This window comes from Malania oleifera, chromosome 7 (assembly GCF_029873635.1).
Source record: "Malania oleifera isolate guangnan ecotype guangnan chromosome 7, ASM2987363v1, whole genome shotgun sequence".
NCBI lineage: Eukaryota > Viridiplantae > Streptophyta > Magnoliopsida > Santalales > Ximeniaceae > Malania > Malania oleifera.
Genome location: NC_080423.1, coordinates 109,602,850 through 109,624,743, shown reverse-complemented (window position 1 = coordinate 109,624,743; position 21,894 = coordinate 109,602,850). Strand labels below are relative to the sequence as shown.

The 21,894-nt window shown below is 36.4% G+C and overlaps 1 protein-coding gene across 1 annotated transcript in view; it reads left to right on the top strand.

Annotated features, from left to right (window-relative positions):
• The first annotated feature begins 1,272 nt into the window (after positions 1 to 1,272).
• LOC131160707 (recQ-mediated genome instability protein 1) overlaps positions 1,273 to 21,894 on the top strand; it is a 33,331-nt gene continuing 12,709 nt past the window's right edge. Inside the window, exons 1-4 of the mRNA XM_058116567.1 lie at positions 1,273 to 1,978; positions 6,472 to 6,642; positions 10,589 to 10,734; positions 13,934 to 14,070. Of these exons, the coding sequence (XP_057972550.1) occupies positions 1,361 to 1,978; positions 6,472 to 6,642; positions 10,589 to 10,734; positions 13,934 to 14,070 (1,072 nt within the window). The 5' untranslated portion in view covers positions 1,273 to 1,360. The remainder of the gene's footprint in view (positions 1,979 to 6,471; positions 6,643 to 10,588; positions 10,735 to 13,933; positions 14,071 to 21,894) is intronic.

Below are 21,894 nucleotides of genomic sequence, written 5' to 3'. Positions count from 1 at the left end.
CAAAGTTATCTCTGTGTATTGTTGTTTTCTTGTTCAATAAATTCCTCTAAACTTGTGTTGTAGCCTTTCAAAATTGTCAGACTTTTTAAGAAAGGTTTTATTTTTCAAGAAAGTGAAAAGTGTTACTCGTCATGACCATGACTGTCATAAGCCTAAGTGGCAGTTGGTGAATAGCGAAGTGGAACAAATGAGTCATGCACCGCTCCCCTACTACTGCCCATGTTGGTTGTGATGGTGCATACCTTTACATCACAAATTAATAATAAAGCATTACAAGTTAGACCAAAGTTACATTTGAACAAGTTAATTTTGAATAGTTCAAATATTAAAGTTTAAAATTTTTATATTAGGTTGTAAAATTTGAAAATTGGAATATGATCAAACCAAGTGTGCCTCCTATATATGTGTATAGTTGACCCAATTTAGCACAATGATATATTTGACAAAAATTGAAATAAAAAATTTTGAACTTAAACCTGGACTCAAACTCAATTTCAAAATTGTTGAACTTCACCTAACTTTGTTAGATGTTTTTAAAGTTCAAATTGAACTAAAATAATATATATATATATATATATATAAATATAAAATTTATACTATTATAAAGATAATTCCCCTATTTGGTGTCTTATTTTAAAAATGTCTCATTTATCCCTTCAACTATCGATAATTACTCCAAAATACTCCTTTAACTACCCATAACTTTTTTTAAAACACTCTTATAATTATGTCAAGTTTATTCCTATAACTAATAATTATTTTTAAAGAATCCTATAACTATCTACAACTATTCTAAAATGCTATTATGCTGTTTAATTTTTATTATTTTTTTTATAATTTTTTAAAACACCCTTATAATTATGTTAAGTTTATTTCTATAATTACTCATAATTATTTTTAAAAAATCCTATAACTATCTACAACTATCCTAAAATGCTATTATGCTGTTTAATTTTTATTATTTTTTTAAAATTTTAAATAATAGAAAGTCGCAAAGCACACATAGAGTGTCTGCCGATGACTAGTGTAACATTAAATGTATATATAAAATATAAAATAGTAAAATTATAAAAGATGATTAAGTGCAACTGAGTTTGTGAATATTATTACAAAATTCAAACACTAAACTACTCGCGTGACTCAAATTTGAGTTCAACACGAGCAAAAATCGAGTCTTATTGAATTATAGAATGAACAAAGCCCGAAAAGCCCATGGGCCGACCTGACATGCCGGAGCCCTAGTGTCAGCCTGGACCCAAAAAAAAAAAAAAACAGCAGGTTGTGAGCAAGGAACAACTGTAACTACTGACAGAACTGGAGGGAAAATCTCAAAGCTTTGAATTGAAAAAAGGAGAAGAAAATGAGAAGGCGCCTCCGGCTGAGATATTCTTCCGATGAAGAAGACGAAGAAGAAGATCAACAACCACAGCACCCACATCAACAACATCTACCAGAAGATATTGAAGACGAAGACGACGATATCCTTGTTCAAGTACAAGCCTCCGCTGAAACCCTCAACACCGTAACCCTAACCTGCCCTGATCCAAACCCAAACCCTAACCCCGACGAACCAGCTCCTCTCGAGATCTCCGATGACGATTTCGTTGATGCCTCCGAAAACCCGCCTCCGCCTCCGCCGCCGCCGCTGCCGCCGCCGATCGTCGATCTGTCTTCCTTCCAGTTCCAGGAAGCTTCGATGCCGAGTTCCGGGACTAGCTTCGCTGAGAGCTCGGGTTGTCCTCTCGGCGAGTCTCTTCGGAGGCTTGGGTTGAGTCTGCGGAGAGAATGGTTGGATTCGTGCATTTGCGGCCTCGAGAACTCTGTTCCGGGGTTTGCGAGCTTTGATGTTGCAAGAAAGGCGAAGCTTTGTTTCGAGCAGTTCTTGTTTTCTGACATGAATCATTCGGGAGGCGGAGTTCTTCCCGAGAACGTCGCCGCCATGCATCTCGTTGATCTCGCCGGGCCGTTTGTGTTGCAGGTGACTATGTGAGTTTGTGACTTAGTTTGACGCTACTGTTCAGTTGGCATTTTGGTTAATTGCAGTGTGAATAATTGCTCAATTTTTTTTTTTTTTTTGAAATTAACTGCTCTGAAGTCTTCAGATCCAAAATTTAATTCTATTCTTTATGCCTTCTAATGTAAAATCATCCTGAGTTCAAATTGAGATGTCATGCAATTCATTTTTTTATTCTTGATAAAGCTCAAACCATTTTGAAGCTCCCTGAACTTGGAAATGGAAAAGAAAAAAATAAAGGATATATATATATATATACACACACACACACATATATATATATATATATATATATATATATATAATAATCTAAGAAAATGAGAAAGAAAGCAAAATGTATAGAAATTCAGACAAAATTTTTATTTACATGCCGTTAACCTTTGATTTTCTTAATTTTCAATTATATTTGAACAAATTTTCATTTTCAATCATATTTGAGAATTGAGATAGAGATAAGATGCAACTGAGATGCATTAATTTTCATCTTATTTTCTTTCTTTTTTCCTTTTCTTGTTTCTCTTAGGGTCCATTTGGATTAAGAATTTTATTTGGAAAAAGGAAAGGAAGAAAAATAAAGTGGAAACTCATTTTCCATTATATTTCCTTCTATATGAAATACAATTTAAAATGAAAGTTTGTTTTAATATGATTAAAATTTGGAAAATTCAAATATTAATGATTTGTAAAATCAAAATTTTATTAATGAATTTGATATATTTTTCATTTTCTTTTTCAGTTTCCTTGACAACCAAACATGAAAATGTGAATTTCTCGATATTTTCCTTTCTTTTGTCTAGTATTTTCCAAGTTCCAAACTGGACCTTAGAAAAGCATAGGATTTAATTCCCATGAAATTGACCTTGGTCTCAAGGCATTGGCTTTCCCTTGTCTTTCTAGCTGTGCTTTAGTGGCATTCATTCATTTCTCCAACAATCCTCCTCCCCTCCCCCACCCCCAAAAGAATAAAAGAAGAAAAAAAAAAGCTCAAAACCCTAGTGCTACAATTTTGTGGGCAGTGACCAGTGTACTTGCTTGTCTTTTTAGCTGCTTAAGTGGCATTCCCCTGATCCCCTCTGATTTCACCTATTAAAAATGTATTTTGGTATAATGGACCAAAACACATATTGAGATTGAAATCTGTCTTGCTTTAAAAATGTCATGGTTTATGGTTTTTGTTAACAATCGATATGGCCGACAATCTAACTACTTAAACTTTTAGGTAAAGTGGTTGCTCTGTCTCCATCATTGTTAGGAGCTCTTGGGTTCTTATTTTTGTTGCCCATGTTTATTGTATGGTTGTTAAAATTTATCTTGTTCCTTGAATGTATGGTATTTAATGTTTGCTTCTCTCCACATGCAATCGGGCTACATGTGCGGGAGAATATTTAGGCTTGATGTGCATTGTTGGCCCACAACATGAGAACTTAAGCTTTAGGTAAAGTGGTTGGAGGTCTTAGATTCTAATTCTCTTTTTCCTTGTAAAGGTTGATATTTATTGGTTGCTTTTCTCTCTGCTTGCAATTGGGCTGCATGTGGAGTTAGTGTTAAGGCTTGATACGTGCTGTTGGTCTGCAAGCTAATAGCTTAAGCTTTTAGTAATGTGGTTGCTTGCTTAAGAGTTTTATGTCTCCTGAATAGTGTCACTAATCTTATTAGGCGCTGCTTTTTCCATGGTGCCAGAGATGCATTCATGATTCTGAATTTGGTGCTGTAAAACTGAGGATCAGCCTTGTTTTTAGAATTCACTACAAGGTAAGAGGAAAAAGAACGAAAATGGAACAAGAATCAAGATAATGCACTTTGATGGTGGAAAAAGGAAAACCTCTTTTGATTGTTGCTCAATTAATACTTTTAGAAATTCTTTCTATTTATTTGTTAAGAATTGAGAAGATTAATTGAAAAGTTTAGGGAAAAGCAGAGGGATTTGCATATGGTTTTTATTGACCTGGAGAAAACTTATGAGAAGTATAGTGGTCAGATGCGCACAATTATTAAAATAGTGTAAAATACCTATTTGGGGTAATTGATATATGAACATGTGAATATCTAGTAATATTAGAATTTAAAATGCCAAAACATTCAATAACAAAATTGAAAATTTAATAAAATTGCCAAGATGATTCAACATAGTTCAACGTCAAAAGAAAAGAGTACAATAAAAGATTTCAAAGTATAAAAGAAAAGAGTGCAATAAAATATAGTTTGCATGGGAGAGACACTGGTTTAAAAGATTTCCCTAATTTAAGCATTGAAGCAATTCTCCGAAGTACAACTTGCGTCCCTTAAGTCACTTCTTTTTTAATTTTCGCATGCGATCAATATTATAATTGATCCAAATTCTCTTAGATAAATTTTAGCAGCAATAATTATAATTGAAGATTTGACTATACAATAATCATGACTTGAATTTGTATTAAAGTGATTCTAATGATTTAAAATAATACTCATAAAAATTAATATCAAAATTAAGTTTAAATTGTCACATTTGATATATCAAAACTTTCTTGAAAATACTATGGTGAGAGTGAATATATATTATTTTAATGAGTGGTACAGAAATTTTGATCATATAAGAATTATTTAAACATTAACCTTTTGAAAATCCTTTTTTTTTTTTGGGTCATTCTTCAGAGCAAGTTGTATTCGAAATCCAATCTTAAGAAAACGGTAGAAGCTTGAAATCCATTGTGATCCGTTGATTTGGGGGGTTACATGTCTGAAATCCACTATCACTCTCATGTGACATAAGCAAAATGCAAACAGGCAGTAGTACGCAGGCAACGGAAAGAAGAAGAAGAAGAAAAAGAAAAAGAAGAAGAAGAAAAAGAAAAAGAAGAAGAAGATGAGCTTGTTGCTAGTTGGAAATGTCAAAGACGACATGACGAACTCATGGTTGGTTTGAAGGCTCGCAGACGATCTTCCGTAGGCTCCTGTTGGTTCGAAATGTGGAAAACGAAGTCGCGAAGGGTCGTGTGACTCGTGCTGGTTCGAAATGTCGAATACGAACTCAAGGTGATGGTTCGAAGGCTTGAAGATGAGCTCGCGAAGGCTTCTGGCTGGTTCGAAGGCTCGTAGACTAGCTCACGCTGCTGGTTCAAAAGCTCGCAAAGGCGCCTGCTGGTTCGAATGTGCAAGACAAAGTCGCGAAGGATCGTGGGGCTTCCAAGGGTCAAAGATGGCTAGGGCTCCTATTTGTTCGAGTCGAATAAGGGGTATGACTTTGGCTCTGGCTATTTTTTTCATTTAACAAACTCAAATTTTTCAAGGCGCGCCTCACTGCACCTCATCTCGCCTTTTGCAGGTCGCCTCGCCTCGCATGGTATGAGGCGCTAGCCTGAGGCGCACTTTTAACTACTATGATGAGAAGGTACCTAAGGAAGTTCTAATATTAGAGAAAATATTAAACTTGAAGGTCAAGAAATTAATAGCACTAGTATACTTTGATACCTTGGGTCTATTATGCAAGTGGAAGGAAAAATTGAAGAGGATGTAATACTTAGAGTTCAAGTTGGTTGCATAAAATGGAGTAGTGCTTTGAGCCTACTGTGTGATTGTAGAATAACCTTAAAAGTAAGAGGAAATCTCTATAACACGGATATAAGACTAGCTATGCTAAATGAATCATAATGTTGGGTAAATAAGAAATAACATATTCAAAAAGTAAAAGTTGCTGAAATGTAAATGTTAATGTGGATGAATGGTATGACATTAAATGATAAATTATGAAGCAAACATATTCATGATAAGTTGGACTTTGCACCAATAGGAGATAAAGGAGGGATGACTTGGATGGTTTGGACACTTGAAATGCAAGCCAAATAGTGTTCCAGTGAGGAGGAGTGAGCATGCTATTGTTATTTGTAGCAGGAGGGTAGGGATAGACCTAAATTAACTTGGAATGACATATTGAAGAAGGATTTAATAGCTCTCAAGCTATCAAAAGAAAACGCATTTGATCAAGTGAATTGGATAAAGAGAATTCATGTAGCCGACTCCACCTATTGGGACTTAAGGCTTGGTTGTAGTTATTGCTGTTGTTGTTCTCCATTCCTCTTCCAAATAATGTTGATGACTTGAATATAATATATTCAAATTTTGTATATTCTATTGTCCTATAGGTTGAATGCATGAAATTTAAATCATTGGTTTTTAATAATGTTGTCTAGGTAAATTATATAATATTTACTCTTAGGCTTGAAGATAAGCATGGTCCCATTAAGAAGTTGGAGAGAAACTAATAGTCTTATTAGTGGACAAAAAACATATATTTGACAATAAAGCCTTTTTGACTATATGCACTATGTCTTTTATGAAATGTTCAAATTCATAAATATTTTTCTCTAAAATTCCATACTCTCAAATCTATTTTGGTAAAATCTAAAGTTTTTTTGTAGGATATTTGAATTAGAGATGAGGTCTTAGTTGAGCTTTTTCTCACGTTTCTCATATTTTTGCAGGTTGATGAGATAGTAAATATTAGTTGTCCGCTTCGAGGTAGGTACCAGAATGCTACTTCTGGGATTAAGAGGTGCCTTAAATTGTCAATGACAGATGGGGTGCAACGAGTGTTTGGCATGGAATACAAACCTATCAAGACTCTTGAAGTTTTGGCTCCTGCTGGTTTGAAGGTCTTTTACACATCACTTCAAGATTATTACTGTCATTTTATGATTGAGCTTTGCAATAAGTGGTGATTATACAATTATATTAACGTTAGTTTTCATGCTCCTGTTGTTGTCATTTATAATTTATATGTAGACACGGGCCAATTGTGAAAGATCTAGAATTTGGACCCACGTGTCAAGTATCACTCTTGGAGTTCTCTTGTTTCAATGGTTGATTTATTTACAAACATGGTTAGGATTGGCCATATATAGTTTTCATTTGTGAACTATTAATTAGGAATAAGGCATATAGCTCTCAAAATTTATGGTGCTAGTTTGCATGATGTTTCTATTTGTATTGTAAAGGTAATGTTTTTTGCAATTGATTCGTGGTCTCTATCTGTAAACTCAAGATAAAATGAGCTACGGAATGGTCTCTAAAAATAGATTTATATAAGGAGTTGATAATGGTGTTTTTAACTTGATAAAAAGCTAAACGATAGAGGATAAAAGAAATATATGGATAACTAATCTATTCAACACAATTACAAAAACCAAGAGAATACTAGAGCAATGGAGGAAAAACATGTTAATACCTTTATTAAAAAAAAGTGATATTCAAAACTATAATAACTATCGTGGAATTAAGATTATACGTCATACGGTGAAATTATGGGAAAGGATAATTGAACAAAGAATAAGACTTGAAATTGGAGTTTTAGAGAATCAATTTGCTTTTATGCCTGTAAGATTGACTACATAAGCTATTTATCTTCTAAGAAGATTAATGGAAAAATTTAGTGAAAAGATGACAGACTTTCATATGGTTTTTATTGACTTAGAGAAAACCTATGATAGCATACCTAGGAAAGTTCTTTGGTGGGTTTTAGAAAAAAGAGAGTATGCAGTAGATATATTGAGGTTATTAAGGATATGTATGATTGAGTAACCATGGTTTTATATAACGGCTGCGGCCGTTATGGAACGCCGTTATGTAACAACTGTTTGGGTTACTGATACCATTACACATTGCGAAATCGGTGGGAAGAAAAAATCACGGCCGTAGCGGCTGTTACGGACCACGACTGTTACAGACTGTGACTGTTACGTAAAGGCCGTTACGACCATTACGTAATCGCTACAGGGCTGTTACGCCAAAAAAAGTTATTTTATTTTTTATTTTTTCGTCTCTCCCCCCCCCCCCCCTTTCATAAATCATTCTTAATATACTATGTGGCAAGAGGGGGAAAAGATTATAATGAAGATGACAATGATACAAAATTACTAGTTTTTTAAATACTCACAAGAGGTGCATTAATTATCAATTTGAAAATACTAACTTGTTAGGAAAATATTTTATTTTGATAATATTCGTAATTTGATATTTATATTCTATATTTTTCAACTTCAACCTTCTTTCTTTTCTAGTTATTTTATATTTGTATTATTCGTATGTCTTATGTGTCTAATAGATTAATGGAGTGTATAATGTATTTTGTTTTATTAATTAATTTAGCACACAGAAGAATTTATCATAAGAAGTATAAATACGCGCGTGCGCATGTAATTTTTCTGTTAGTGGTGGTTTAAAACAAATGTAAACTTCTTGCCCTTACCAAATAACTTAGTTAAACTAAAGGATCCAAAATACACTAAAACTCTTTCTAAGAAGGGTTAAAAACTTAAAACATGCAAGTGCGCTAATATTCACAAGGTTGTCTGTGCTTGAAAAAAATCACAGCCCTTACACCTTGCTTCCCGTTATGTAACATCTGCTACTCCCGCTTCCCATTACACACGTTACTGTTACGTTACGCTACCTGCAACTGCGATTTAGAACCATGTGAGTAATGAGTAGCATTAGGATTGTAGGAAGGGAATCTAGAGAATTTCCAATCACAATAAGTGTACATCAAGGTTCAACTATGAGTCCTTATCCTTTTGCTTTAGTGATTTGTGAATTCATTGACATGGTTTTGTTTTAAATAACGGCTATGACGGTTTTGTAATGCGTTACATAACAGTTTTTTGGGTTACCGATACCGTTACACACCACAAAATCGCAAGGAAGAAAAATCATGTCTGTAGTGACCGTTACGTAAAGGCTGCTACGACCGTTACGTAACTGCAATAGGATTGTTAGCCAAAAAAATTATTTTATTTTTTACTTACTTTTTCCCCTCTCTTCAATAAATCATTCTCAATATACCATGTGGTGTGGGGGAAAAGATTATAATAAGGATGACAATGATACAAAATGTACTATTTTTTTAAATACTCACAAGAGATGCATTAATTAACAATTTGAAAATACTAACTTATTAGGAAAATATTTTATTTTGATAATATTAGTAATATGATATTTATGATCTATATTTTTCAACTTCAACCTTCTTTCTTTTCTAGTTATTTTATTTATGTATTATTCGTATGTCTTATGTGTCTAATAGATTAATGGAGTGTATAATGTATTTGGTTTTATTAATTAATTTAGCACACATAAGAATTTATCATAGATAAGAAGAATGAGAAGTATAAATACGTACATACATGTAATTTTTTTATTAATGGTGGTTTAAAACAAATGTAAATTTGCTGCCCTTACCAAATAACTTAGTCGAACTGAAGGATCCAAAATACACTAAAACTCTTTGTTAAAAGCTTCAAACACGCAAGTACGCTAATATGCAGAAGGTCGTGCATGCTTGAAAAAAATTCACGGCCATTACACCTACTTCCCATTATGCAACATCCGCCACTCACGCTTCTCGTTACACCTGTTACCGTTATGTTACGCTACCCACTACCTTGATTTAAAACCATGCTCACTGGGAATATCCAAAAGGAGATACCTTGGTGTTTGTTGTTTGCGGATGATATTTTCTTGATTGATGAAAGTAGGAGTGGAGTGAAATCTCAGTTAGAACTATGGAGAATCATTTTAGAGTGTAAAGGTTTTACGATAAGTATGATTAAGACCGAATATATGAAATGTAATTTTCGCAATGTAAGGAGGCGTATTGGAGAGAAGATTAAACTTAAAAATCAAGAAATTTATAGCAATAGTAGATTTCGATATCTTGGATCTATTATACTAGCAGAAGGGGAAATTGAAGAGGATGTAATATAAGAGTTAAAGCAAGTTGGGTAAAATAGAGGAGCGTGTCAGGCCTCAGGCGTGTTGTGTGATCATAAAATACCCTTCAAATTAAAAAGTAAGTTCTATAAGATGGCTATGTGGCCATGCTTTATAGATCAGAATGTTGGGCAACTAAAAAAATAATATGTACAAAAATAAAAATTTTTGAAATGCTAATGTTAAGGTGGATGAGTGGTGTACCATTAAAAGATAAGGATCAAACATATATGCATTAAATTATACATCACACTGGTCGAAGATAAGGGAGGGGTGAATTAGATGGTTTAGGCCTTTGAAATATAGGCCTAGTAATGCACCTATGTGGAGGAGTGAGTTAGTTATTATTTCTGGTATTAAAAGGGGTAGGCGTAGGCCGAAATAACCTAGAATGAGGTTGTGAGGAAGGATTTAATAGCTCTTATGCTAGTGGAGGAAAATGCCTTTGATTGGGTGATTGGCAGAAAAAATTCATGTAGCTGACCTACCTAGTGGGACTTAAGGCTTATTGGTGTTGTATAAAGCCAAATGGTAATGGCCTTGATGCACAATACTAACCTATTATCTTTGGGTGGCCAGTTTGCTATGTGGTTTAATACATCAGCAATTAAGGCAAAAATAAGTTGATGAAACCGGATGCTATTTATTTCCTGTAATGCACTCAAATCAGCCATTGGTGTGCTTGGTATTTTAGGCTACATTCATTTAGTTGTCCTCCAATCTCTAAATCTGATCTAATTTGTGGGTTGTCTATCACTCTATTGCTTGGAAACCGACAATTAAGATGTTCTTCATTCTAGTATATATTTAAAGAATTGCCCTTCTGGTGTGTAGATTGCTATTTTTAACGTACACATACGTCGTGGGCTTCTAATGCTGGTCCCTGAAGTTTTTGAAGTCCTTGGAGGATTAGTTGATGAGTTGGAAGCAGCGAGGCAGCGGCTTGTTCATGAAGTAAATAAACCACCACGAGGAAAAAGGTACTTATCGTCTGATTCAATTTTATTACAAGTTCTTAATATACTGCTTGATTACGCCCAAAGAATAATGCGTAGTTGTAGCACAGCTTTGAGGTGTTGATTCAACAGGGAGATGGAAAAAGGAACACAAATGGGCAAATAAAAATAAAAAGAATCTGTAATGATTTAAAAGAAAAAGACAATTGACTTCTTTTTAGAAATATTTATGGATGAAAAATCAAGTTTGCAAGAACCAAGGCATCAGGAATCCCTCTCACAAATCAGATAATTTATTTTTAATCCATTGGTTTTCTCAACTGGAGATTTCACATCCCAAATCCCCAATCGGAAGATATAGAATTATAAATCTTTGATAAATTCAAAAGTAAATTTTCTAAATATTATTCATCTTGTCAAAAACCCAAAAGCTATTAACTTTGTTAACAAAATCTAACGACGACAATATATTTGGAGACAATATTGCAGCAGAGGAGTAATGTAACAAAATTAATAGTCTGTCTTGAACATATTCATGGATCTTTACAAGGAAAAAGCATGGCTGAATCCATGAAGAGATTCAGATATATGAATATTCAAGCGCGAAATAAAACAAATAATAATTGATGAACAATAAATAGAAAATATAAAAACATTGAAGAACAACAATATATTAAAAACCAATTCAAATACCTTTATTTGATCAAGTTCATCCCTAGCCAAGGTTAGGGAATTAGTTCCTCATAATAAGATGAAAGAAAAATAAACTCTAAAGAGAACCTGCACAAAACCCAGCCACCACCTCAAAATAAGAGTTTTTTTTTATATAGTTGCCTCCTCAAAACCCTAAAAATGGAATAATATAAAAAGAAAAATGCTAAAAAAATATCCTCTGGTTTTCGGGCTTGGATTGTGGCCCACTTTTGACCCAGTAAATGTCCGGATTAGCGAAATACTATCTCACAATGAATTGTAGATCTTTTTGTAAGCTTTCTGACGCACTTGAATCACACCAATTCGATATTAGATGAGAGTTATGATTAAAATACCAAAATGCGTCCAGGCTGTCTCCTAACAAATTTTGGACTTGGATTGCAGCCCATTTTTGACCTAGTAAAAGTCCGAGTTAGCAAAAAGCTATTTCAGGATAAATTGTAGCCCATTATGTAAGATTTTCAACCCAACTTGAATCGCCTAAAACCGACATCGGATGAGATAGTTATGATGAAAATACTGAACGGTGCGCGAAGACTCTTCCAAAACGGGATTATATCATATCCAATATTCTTTCCTCCCATCTAGGTGGCTGATCTTCTTCATTTATGCTAAGGGTTGACTTCCAAATCTTCTTAACTTCATTCCTATGATAAAAATCATTGAAAATTAATTAGAATTAAAAACTTTATAAAATGAAGATCAAGTCAGAAACTTGCCACTAACATATTCAGTTTGTCCTTATAAATTAGCAAATAAACAAGAAAAAGTAATGTTCAGAGTGCACTTTTATGCACTCATCACTGCTCTTCATGTTTTGGCAGGCACCACATGTTATGTTAAGGTGACCTTTTGACCTTGAAATGATTTTTTTTTTGGATCAGTGAAGAGAAACTATATTAAAAAGAGGCATCAAGGGGATACTACCCAAGTACAAAGTAAAACAACAGGAGAGAAACATCCCTTGTTGAAAAGTGTCAATAAATCAAGGATTACAAAGGGGTCCCTCCCCTCTAACCAGTCCATAATGTCAGCTAGAGATCATAGCCATCCATTGGTGTCCATGACGGACTGAATAGGAGAATTAGTTCCTCCAAAGGCTCTTCTGTTCCTTTCTCTTCTCACTGCCAAAAAAATAGCAAGGGGGATGAGGGAGAGAGATCTCCTTCCTTCCTTATCTGGTCTGTTTCCTTTCCAAGCCCACAACTCATCTTCCGCTGTAGCTCCAATGACCTACTTTTGACTTGCGATGGAGATGGAGCAATTTCAATTTTGAGGCAACCACAAAGCTGGCCTTCCCTTAAATTTGCAGCTCAAGCCACCATTCCTGGACTTATTCATCAAGCTCTTCATGTTTAAACCACATGTTCTCAAAATTGGAAGGGGTTGGCTCCCATTTGATTCTCCCTGTGTCAATGAGGATTGGAAAATGGTTTGAGATTGGGCAAGGAAGCAAGGATTGGGTAATCTTTGGGAAGTGTTCCTCTCAATAAGAGGAAATTAAGAATCTATCAATTCTTGAGTGTGATGTCAAGATTGACCATGTGAAATGGCCTCCAATGTGTGTGGGTCAATGAGAGCATGAGCATGGACAAAGTCATGGAACTTCTACATGCAAATAGATTCAGAAGAAGTCCCATTCTTTTCATGAGGATATAGGATCATGTTGAAATCACCCCCAATGACCCACGGATTATCTCATTTGTCTTTAATTTCTGCCAGTTCTTTCCACAAAAGATGTTTGGAAGGCCCTTCACCTGGGCCATAGACCGTAGCAAAGTTCCAAACAAAATTAATTAAATTATCTTCAAGACTCTTGAACAAACAAGCAGCCTCGGCATCAATGGATTGTTCCAGCATTTTCACATCTAAATCAATCCAATAATACGAATACCTTCTGCATTATCTGTCGTGTTCAACTGATCCATGCAACCCTGAAATATACTTCAGTGCATTATAATTTCTCTCAGAGTATCTGTCAGGTATAATCTGGCTGAATAACAAATAGTAGTTGTTGCTGCTAAAATCTGTAGCAGTTAGGATCTTAGGGCAAGAGGGTTCTGTATCCTTGACTGTTAAAAAAATATTCTTTTCATGCTGGTTCTTTATGTGGATAAGTGTTGGTGAGGAATCCTGAGCTGTCTTATTGAAATGCAGGCTCCATATTTAATATTATTATTTTAAGTGTATATATATATATATATATAGCACAAATTTAACATCATTGAGTTGTTGGGCTGAGCCTATGTAATTTCCTGGAGTGTATTTCGGTCATAGACAGTTCATGTCTTCATGACCCAAAATAATTAGGAGTTTGAAAAAAGTAGTGTCTACATTATTGGTGTTTGGGTGAACACTTATATTTAAGTGTATCAATCATTGCTGATTAATTTCAAAAAATGGTTTTTTAACTTTAATAATTCAAATTCTTCAAGCTAAATGAAAATTCCATGTTTAATTAATCTTTTGCAATTTATAATTGACCTTTGTGTAATTTATGGTTGTGCAGAACGAGGAATGGAGTGTTACCTCCTTTAGCAACTAGAGCGACACTTACTGCATGGCCAAGAGATGGTGGTAGCATTCAGGGAAATTCCAATCATTACACATTGCACCACACAAGTCCCTTTCGTGCAGATGGTCAAGGTACTCTTTTGTTTTTTTCCTGTTCAGCTTTCTGCGGTTGATGAACCTAAATTTGATAGTGTGGGCTTCACAGCTAAGAGCAAAGTTCTTATAGATACACACACATATACATGCATACACACAAACACACACACACACACACACACACACATATATATATATGTGTGTGTGTTGTGTGTGCCCACTTTTGTGCTTGCTGCATGACCTAGCATGTAGGGCTGTGCATGCATTGGTTGAAACTGTTAAAATGGGCCAAACCGAACCATTTCAGTCTGAACGGTTTGGTTACATACCTGAAACGGTTCAATTCAACTAAAAAATGATAGAACTGAAACATATTTGGTTTAATTTTAGTTATGCAAACCTAAAAACAGATGGAATGGTACAATGGAATACAAACTTAAAATAAACATGAGTTGGCATTGAGTCGTTCAGCGATTCCTCAAGGCTTAAACTTTATAAATCTCTTCTTGCTCATTTCTTCTCTTCTCTAGCTCCTTGCCTCATGCCCTTCACGCCTCCTCTTGCTCCATAGTGGTATTGCCAATTTCAAATGGTTGACTTTCAAGACTCAACACTCAAATTTGGCAAGGATTCTCACTTCTCGGGTCATAATTCTTGGCTCTCAAGTTTCACAAAATCATAGATTTGATTTGAGAGTATTGGATAGAGAAGATGTTCTTTGAGATAAATTTATGAATTTTGGAAAAGCTTTTGCTGCCATCATAATGGGTGAAATTGGGAAATCAGGAGGTTTGATTTATGAGTTCATGTTTTTAATTTCTTAATCTCAATCATCGTGAGAGGATCTCTAAACTTTGATTTTTTGTAATTTGTAATTTGTAATTTGTAATTTGTAATTTGAATTACATTGTTTCAATGTTTTTGGCTTGCTTGCCATTTGCTTTCATGAATTGCTTACTTGTTTCACTTACTTTTCATTCAATTGATGTGAATGTGTTCTTGTGGTAAACCATGGTAATCTTTGGCTGACTGGTTAAGCAAGAGTCCTTTAGTTAGTGTTGTATGACCTTTCACAAGGTGCGAAATATTCGGCTTGTGACACGCATACTAGTCATTGCTAGCAACATGACCAAGTGTGTGCAAGGCAAAGCACAACTATTGGATAAAGTGCTAGATTTCTAAAATTGAGGCTGTTGACACTCACGCCTACCATATTATTTTTCTTAGTGCATGCTCAAATGTGCCCAGGGCATGTCAAGGTGATGGCATGAGATGCCACTTGTACTTGCCGCATTGCCTAGCATCATGAAGCAAGCTTGTTTAGGGCATTATGCTTGCCTATGATTGCTTGCCTTGTGTGTATGGGATGGATTACCATTATGTGTATACTAGTGTAGGTTTATTTTTCAAGAGTAGTTGTGTCCTAGGGTGAAAATGGGAGTATGGCTCCTTAGACAAGTTGATGTTTCCTAGTGTCAAAGTGAGATTTGCATATAAAGCTCTTTATGGGAACGTGAGTGTTCATCAATTGTAAAATTCACTAGCCATTATAAACGTGTTTAGTCTACTTGCCTCCCTTGCTAGACACACATGGTTAACAGAGATGTTGCTTTAATGAATTACGTTGCTTTGATGTTTATCGTTTGCTTGCCATTACTTCCATGAATTGCTTATTACTTGCACTTACATTTCTTTCAAGGAAGTGTTCTGTTGGTAAACCTTGGTAGATGTTTGGTTGGCTAGTTGAGCAAGACTGCATTAGTTAGCATTGCACAACCCTTCACAAAAGTGTGAAATACTTGACCCATGACACCAGGTATCAGAGTCATAAGCTTAGTGAAGTTGAATAGAGGTACAAAACTCATGAGAAGGAAATGCTAGTGATGATCCATTGTCTCCATGTGTGGCGACATGACCTACTTCAGTCAAGGTTCATGGTGAAAACAGATGACTCAGTTATTAGCCACTTCTTCACACAATCAAAGTTATCACCTAGTAGTGTCGATGGTAGGAACTCTTGACAAAATTTGATTTCTCATTTTTTTGATATATAATAAGTTTATTGATATAAAAAATGAACACCAAGTACACAAGGAGTGTACATGGGGTAAACAAATCAAAAACAGAAATTACAAGAATCTAGTAAATCAAAAACAGAAGAAAATGATTGGTTTTGTAAAGCTGCCAACAAGTCCATCAAAGTTGTAAAGAAAAATAGCTTCAGGTCCGAAATGGATCTTTCCTTATCTTCAAAACACCTACTATTTCTCTCCCTCCAAAGACACCACAATAAACAATGAGGAACTATCAACCAAATAAACCCATTTTGATAACGACCAAATCTGCCTTGCCAACATGCTAGAAGTCCCTCTACAGATTGCGGCATAACCCAGCTCACTCCAGACAAACCCAACACCATAACCCACAAGTCCATTGCAACCGGACAATGAATAAAAAGATGATCAACCGTCTCATTATTACACTTGCACATGTAGCACCAATCCAATATCCAAACCTTTCTTTTTTGTAAATTTTCAATCGTTAAGCATTTCCCTCAAGCAGCAGTCCAAATGAAAAAAGCTACTCTAGATGGAATTTTTTGTTTCCAAATACTTTTACAAGGAAAGCCACAATCTTTGGAGCCCATTAAAATACCATAATAACCTCTAACCAAAAAGCCCTTCTCTCTATCAGATTTCCAGCACATCTTATCTTCCCCTTCACCGATGCACCATATATGGTATCCATAAAACCAGTCAAGGCCTCTAATTCCCGAAGATGCATACCTCTAAAGAAACTTACATACCAAAACAAGACTCCATCATCAAACTTCATAAGCTCAGCCACACTAGCTTCTTTATCTTGGAAATATCTATACAAATCAGGATAGCTGACTGCAAGAGACGTCTCACGACACCAATGGTCTTGCCAAAATTTCACCTTAGACCCATTTCCAATATCATATAGAATTTGGCAAGAAAAAGAAGGCCATCCCTGACTAATATTTTTCCACAAGCCAACACCATGTGGACCATTAATAGGCCTCCAACCACCCCATTCATAGCCGTATTTCACCTCTATCACTTGCCTCCAAAGAGCAGCCGTCTCCATCCCAAATCTCCATAACCACTTCCCAAGCAAGGCTTCATTAAACTGTCTTACCTTCCTTATCCCTAAACCACTCGAAGAAATGGGAGAGCAAACAGTATCCCATTTAACCAAATGGAATTTTGGTTCATCACCAATGCCACCCCATAAAAAATTCCTTTGAAGTTTCTCAATACGGTTTGCCATAGCAGTAGGAATAGGAAATAAAGATAGAAAGTAAGTGGGTAAATTAGATAGTTCTTTTAATTAACGTGACTCTACCTCCCTTAGATAAGTACTAACGTTTCCACGCTGCTAACCTTCGTTCTATCTTCTCCAAAATTGGGTTCCATATTGTCTTATCCTTGAATTTGCCTTGAATTTGGCTCCCAAAGGAAGACCCAAATATTTCATAGGAAGATTACCTTGTTTACAGCCAAGGCCGTGCAAGAATAAGTCAAAATTAAATACCGTACCAACAGGAACCAACTCTGACTTGTCCAAATTTATCTTTAACCCAGAGACCGCCTCAAACCACATAAGTATCACATGGAGAAACAAAATCTGATCCAGATCAGCGTCACAAAAAATTGGAGTATCGTTCGCAAAGAGAAGATGAGACACCACCAAAGCTCTTCCCTCTATACGCCCCACACCAAAGCCTGACATGTGACCATCAAGGACAAATATATCCAACATTCTCCCCAGGGCTTCCATAACCAAGACAAACAACAAAGGGGACAATGGGTCACCTTGTCTCAACCCCCTAGAGCTCTCAAAAACCCCACAAGGAGTGCCATTTATCAGAATGGAGAAATGAACTGTAGATATACAAAAGAAAATCCACCGCCTCCATTTGGCAGAGAACCCACCCCATTCTAGTAACTACATAAGAAAACCTCAATTTACATGATCAAAAGCCTTCTCAACATCTAATTTGCAAAGTAGCCCTGACACCCTAGTTTTCAATCTACTATCAAGGCATTCATTAGTAATACATACAAGGTCAAGAATCTGCCTGTTCCTCACAAAAGCCTTCTGTGATGTTGAAATTATATTTTCCATAACCGTGCGAAGTCTGGTGGCTAAGACCTTAGCAATGATCTTATTAAACCACCCCCCCCCCCCACCCCCAAAAAAGAACGAGACTAATAGGGTAAAAATCCTTTACTTCAATTGCTTCATTTTTTTTAGGAATAAGAGTGATGAAAGTAGCATTCAGCTTTTCTCAAACTGGCCTTTAGACAAAAAATGATGGAACACAACCATAAGATCAGGTTTGAGAATCCTCCAGCAAGCTTGGAAGAAAGCCATCGTAAATCCATCTAGTCCAGGCCATTTATCACCATTAAAATTTTGTATGACATCAAAAACTTCCGCCTCCCCAAATGGTCTATCTTTGCAATCTACATTGTCACTGGATATTCTTGGAAATACTAAGACTTCTGGGAATGATCAACTAGCTTGTTGGTCAGAGTATAAATTCACGAAAAATTGAGTGATGTAATCAGCAATCATACCTTGATCGGAAGACAAGGCACCATCAACCACACGGCTCTCAATACCATTATTTCTTCTATTAGAATTAGCCATTCTATGGAAAAAATTGGTATTTGCATCCCCCTCCTTCAAATGTAGCACCCTAGACTTTTGCCTCCAACTAATCTCTTCTAAAAGAGTGAGCTTTTCAATATTGGTGCGGAGAGTAGCTTGTTCTAACTTTTCCTCAACTGTTAAAGGATGAGTTTCCTCTCTAACATCCAAGTCAATTTGTTCCAAAGTTGCTGTATCTTAACAGTGACATTCCCAATTTCCACTTTGTTCCACTTTTTTAAATCCAACTTCAATGCTGCCAATTTCTTAGCTAGTATGAAACTAGGATTTCCTTGGAACGAATAGGATGCCCACCACTCCTTCACTTTATCAACAAAGTTCTCCACCCTCACCCACATATTTTCAAAGCGTAAAGGAGTTCTACCTCTCCGATGAATCCCCCCCTCCAACAGAATTGGGTAGTGATCGGAAAGTATTTTGGACAACCTTCTCTGTGAAAATTGAGTGAAGTGATCTGCCAAGAACGAAGAGAAAAGAAACCGATCTATTCTAGAAGCGGAGGAAGAATTGGACCGGGTGTAAAGGCCTCCTTCCATAGATATTTCCATCAGCCCATGAAAAGAGATAAAATCCGAAAATTCATGCATAGCCCAAGTATAACTCACAGCCCCTAGTCTTTCTGAAGGGAAGCGGATTATATTAAAATCACCTCCTAGGCACCATGGCGAATCCCACCAACTAATCAGCCCTGTCAGCTCCTCCCACATTTTCCTACACCTCTTGTTCAAATTTGTCCCATAAACTTGTGAAAGCCCACTCAAATTGATCACCGACATTTTTAAATTTGCATGAAACAGAAAAATACCCCACTGCTTCCTCCACTTTTTCCACTACCCTTCGATCCCACATTAGGACAATACCTCCAGAAGCACCTTCTGAACCTAAGTACAACCAGTCTACATATGGACATCTCCATATACTTCGGACAATTCCTCTAGTAATCCATTCAAGTTTAGTCTCTTGCATGCATACAATATTAGGTTTCCATGTACGCAACAAATTACGAATTTGAAGCCTCTTCTCAACCTCATTCAATCCTCCGACATTCCATGAAAGTATCTTCAGATTCATTTAGAAATAGAGAGAGCCCGCTCCCTATTAATACCACTGCGCCTAGATGAAGTAGAACCATAATTAATTGAACTGAATAAACCTTTCAGTTCTCTTAAACCTTTCACACTAGTTCTCTTCAAGTCACGTGCATTTTTTTCCTAAGTAGCCCTACAGTGTAATTCAGCCTCAACAGCTAGCAAACAAGTGGTTACTTGATTTTCCAACCCTTGTAAGGACGTGTCTAGAAATTTGTCAAACCCTTTAAATCTTCTTTGGAACCACTCGGAATAAGGTACTGCCCTCGCCACAACTTCCTGTCCTTCCATAGTCAAGGGTAAATAATAAGCTAGTGGTTCCACAGCTAAAGGTGACAAACCCCTCTCGTTAGGTAGCTTAGCAACCTTTGTATCGTTGTCCGAGGCCCAATCCTCCACAAGTACATCATTCCCATCAAATTGAGTTAGTAACACCTCCAAAATATCTGGAGGCTTCAACGGAACCAAGGACAATTTGTTTTGCTCTTCCAAACCCTTTGTGACTTCACCAGGTGACGAAGAAATCTAAATTGGAACTGCAACTCTTTTTCCATCTTGCAGCTCAAGCACCCACTACTCAGAATTTCCCCACTTCCTAAAAATATTGCTGGAATTTTCTTGAAGAATCAATTGGATGTATCGCTATTTCTCATTTGACCACAAGGCAGGGCGCATGAACCAAGTTGCAGATGTACTGAGTAGGAAGGCTGAGTTAGCAGCATTACAAATGGTAACACCCTTGACACTGAGTGTAGTTACCATGACGATGCGAGAGCGCATCAAGGAGAACCTGGCCAAAGATCCAATTGCCCAAAATCTCATGAAGCTGATGGAAGAGGGCAAAGCACGTCGATTCTACATGGAAGACAAATTGCTGATGATCCATGGTAGTCGGTTTCTCGTGCCACGAGTTCAAGATTTGAGGAAGACATTGTTGGGAGAGTTTCATGATACCATGTGGGCCGAACATCCAAGATGGTGGCACGCTTTGGCGTTATTGAAGCAGAGGTATTATTGGCTGCACATGCGTGATGATGTGGTCGATTATACCCGAACTTGTGTCATCTGCCAACAGGATAAGGTGGAGCGGAAGAAGATTGCAAGGCTGCTGCAGTCCCTACCAGTACCAACTAGATTGTGGGAGAGTGTCTCACTGGTCTTCATCACCAACCTGCCCAGAGTGGGAGATGCTGGGTTTATATTTGTGGTCATAGACAGATTTTCAAAGTACGATAACTTTATGCTCGCATTGAAATACTATTCGGCAGAGGAGACAACACAATTGTTTTTTAAACATATTGTAGTATTGGGGTGTTCCCCTAGACATAATCAGTGATTCGAGACATAAGATTCACTGACAACTTCTGGACATAGCTTTTCAAAATCCTTAGTTCACAACATGGCATCTTTTTGAGTTATCATCCACAGATAGACAGACAGACAAACAGAGAGATTCAACGAGCTACTAGATGATCATTTGTTCCATTTCGTCAACACCAACCAAAAGGATTGGGTGCAACTACTTGATGTGGCTCAGTTTTGTTTCAATTCCTTAAAGAGTTCAACCACTAATAAGAGTCCTTTTGAGCTTGTTACAGGCTAGGAGCCGTCGTTACCTCACACAATGGACGAACCGTATAGAGGAAAGAGTACCAGAGCATACATCTTCAGCAAAGAATGAAAATTTAATGCAGAAATTGGCCGAACCTACCTAGAGAAAGCTTCAAAATGGATGAAGAAGTTGGTAGATAAGGGGAGAAGATTGTTCACTTCAATGCGGGTGACTTGGTTCTTGTTAAACTCAATCTTGAATAAATCAAGTTATTCCGAGGGCGAGATTGGAGAATATTAACCAATCCCCATCTTGGCCAAAGTTGGGAAGGCCCCTTACAAGATTGACCCTTTGGCTTGGATAAAAGTGCATCTTGTGTTTCACATTAGTTGCCTCTAGCTGTTCAACGCTGACACCGAAAATCCAAGCAAAAGTCAGTCAACCAAAGCTCTAGTGAAGACAATGCAACCTGATGGACGAGAAGTTGAAGTCATCCTTGCAGATAGAGAGTTCACATCC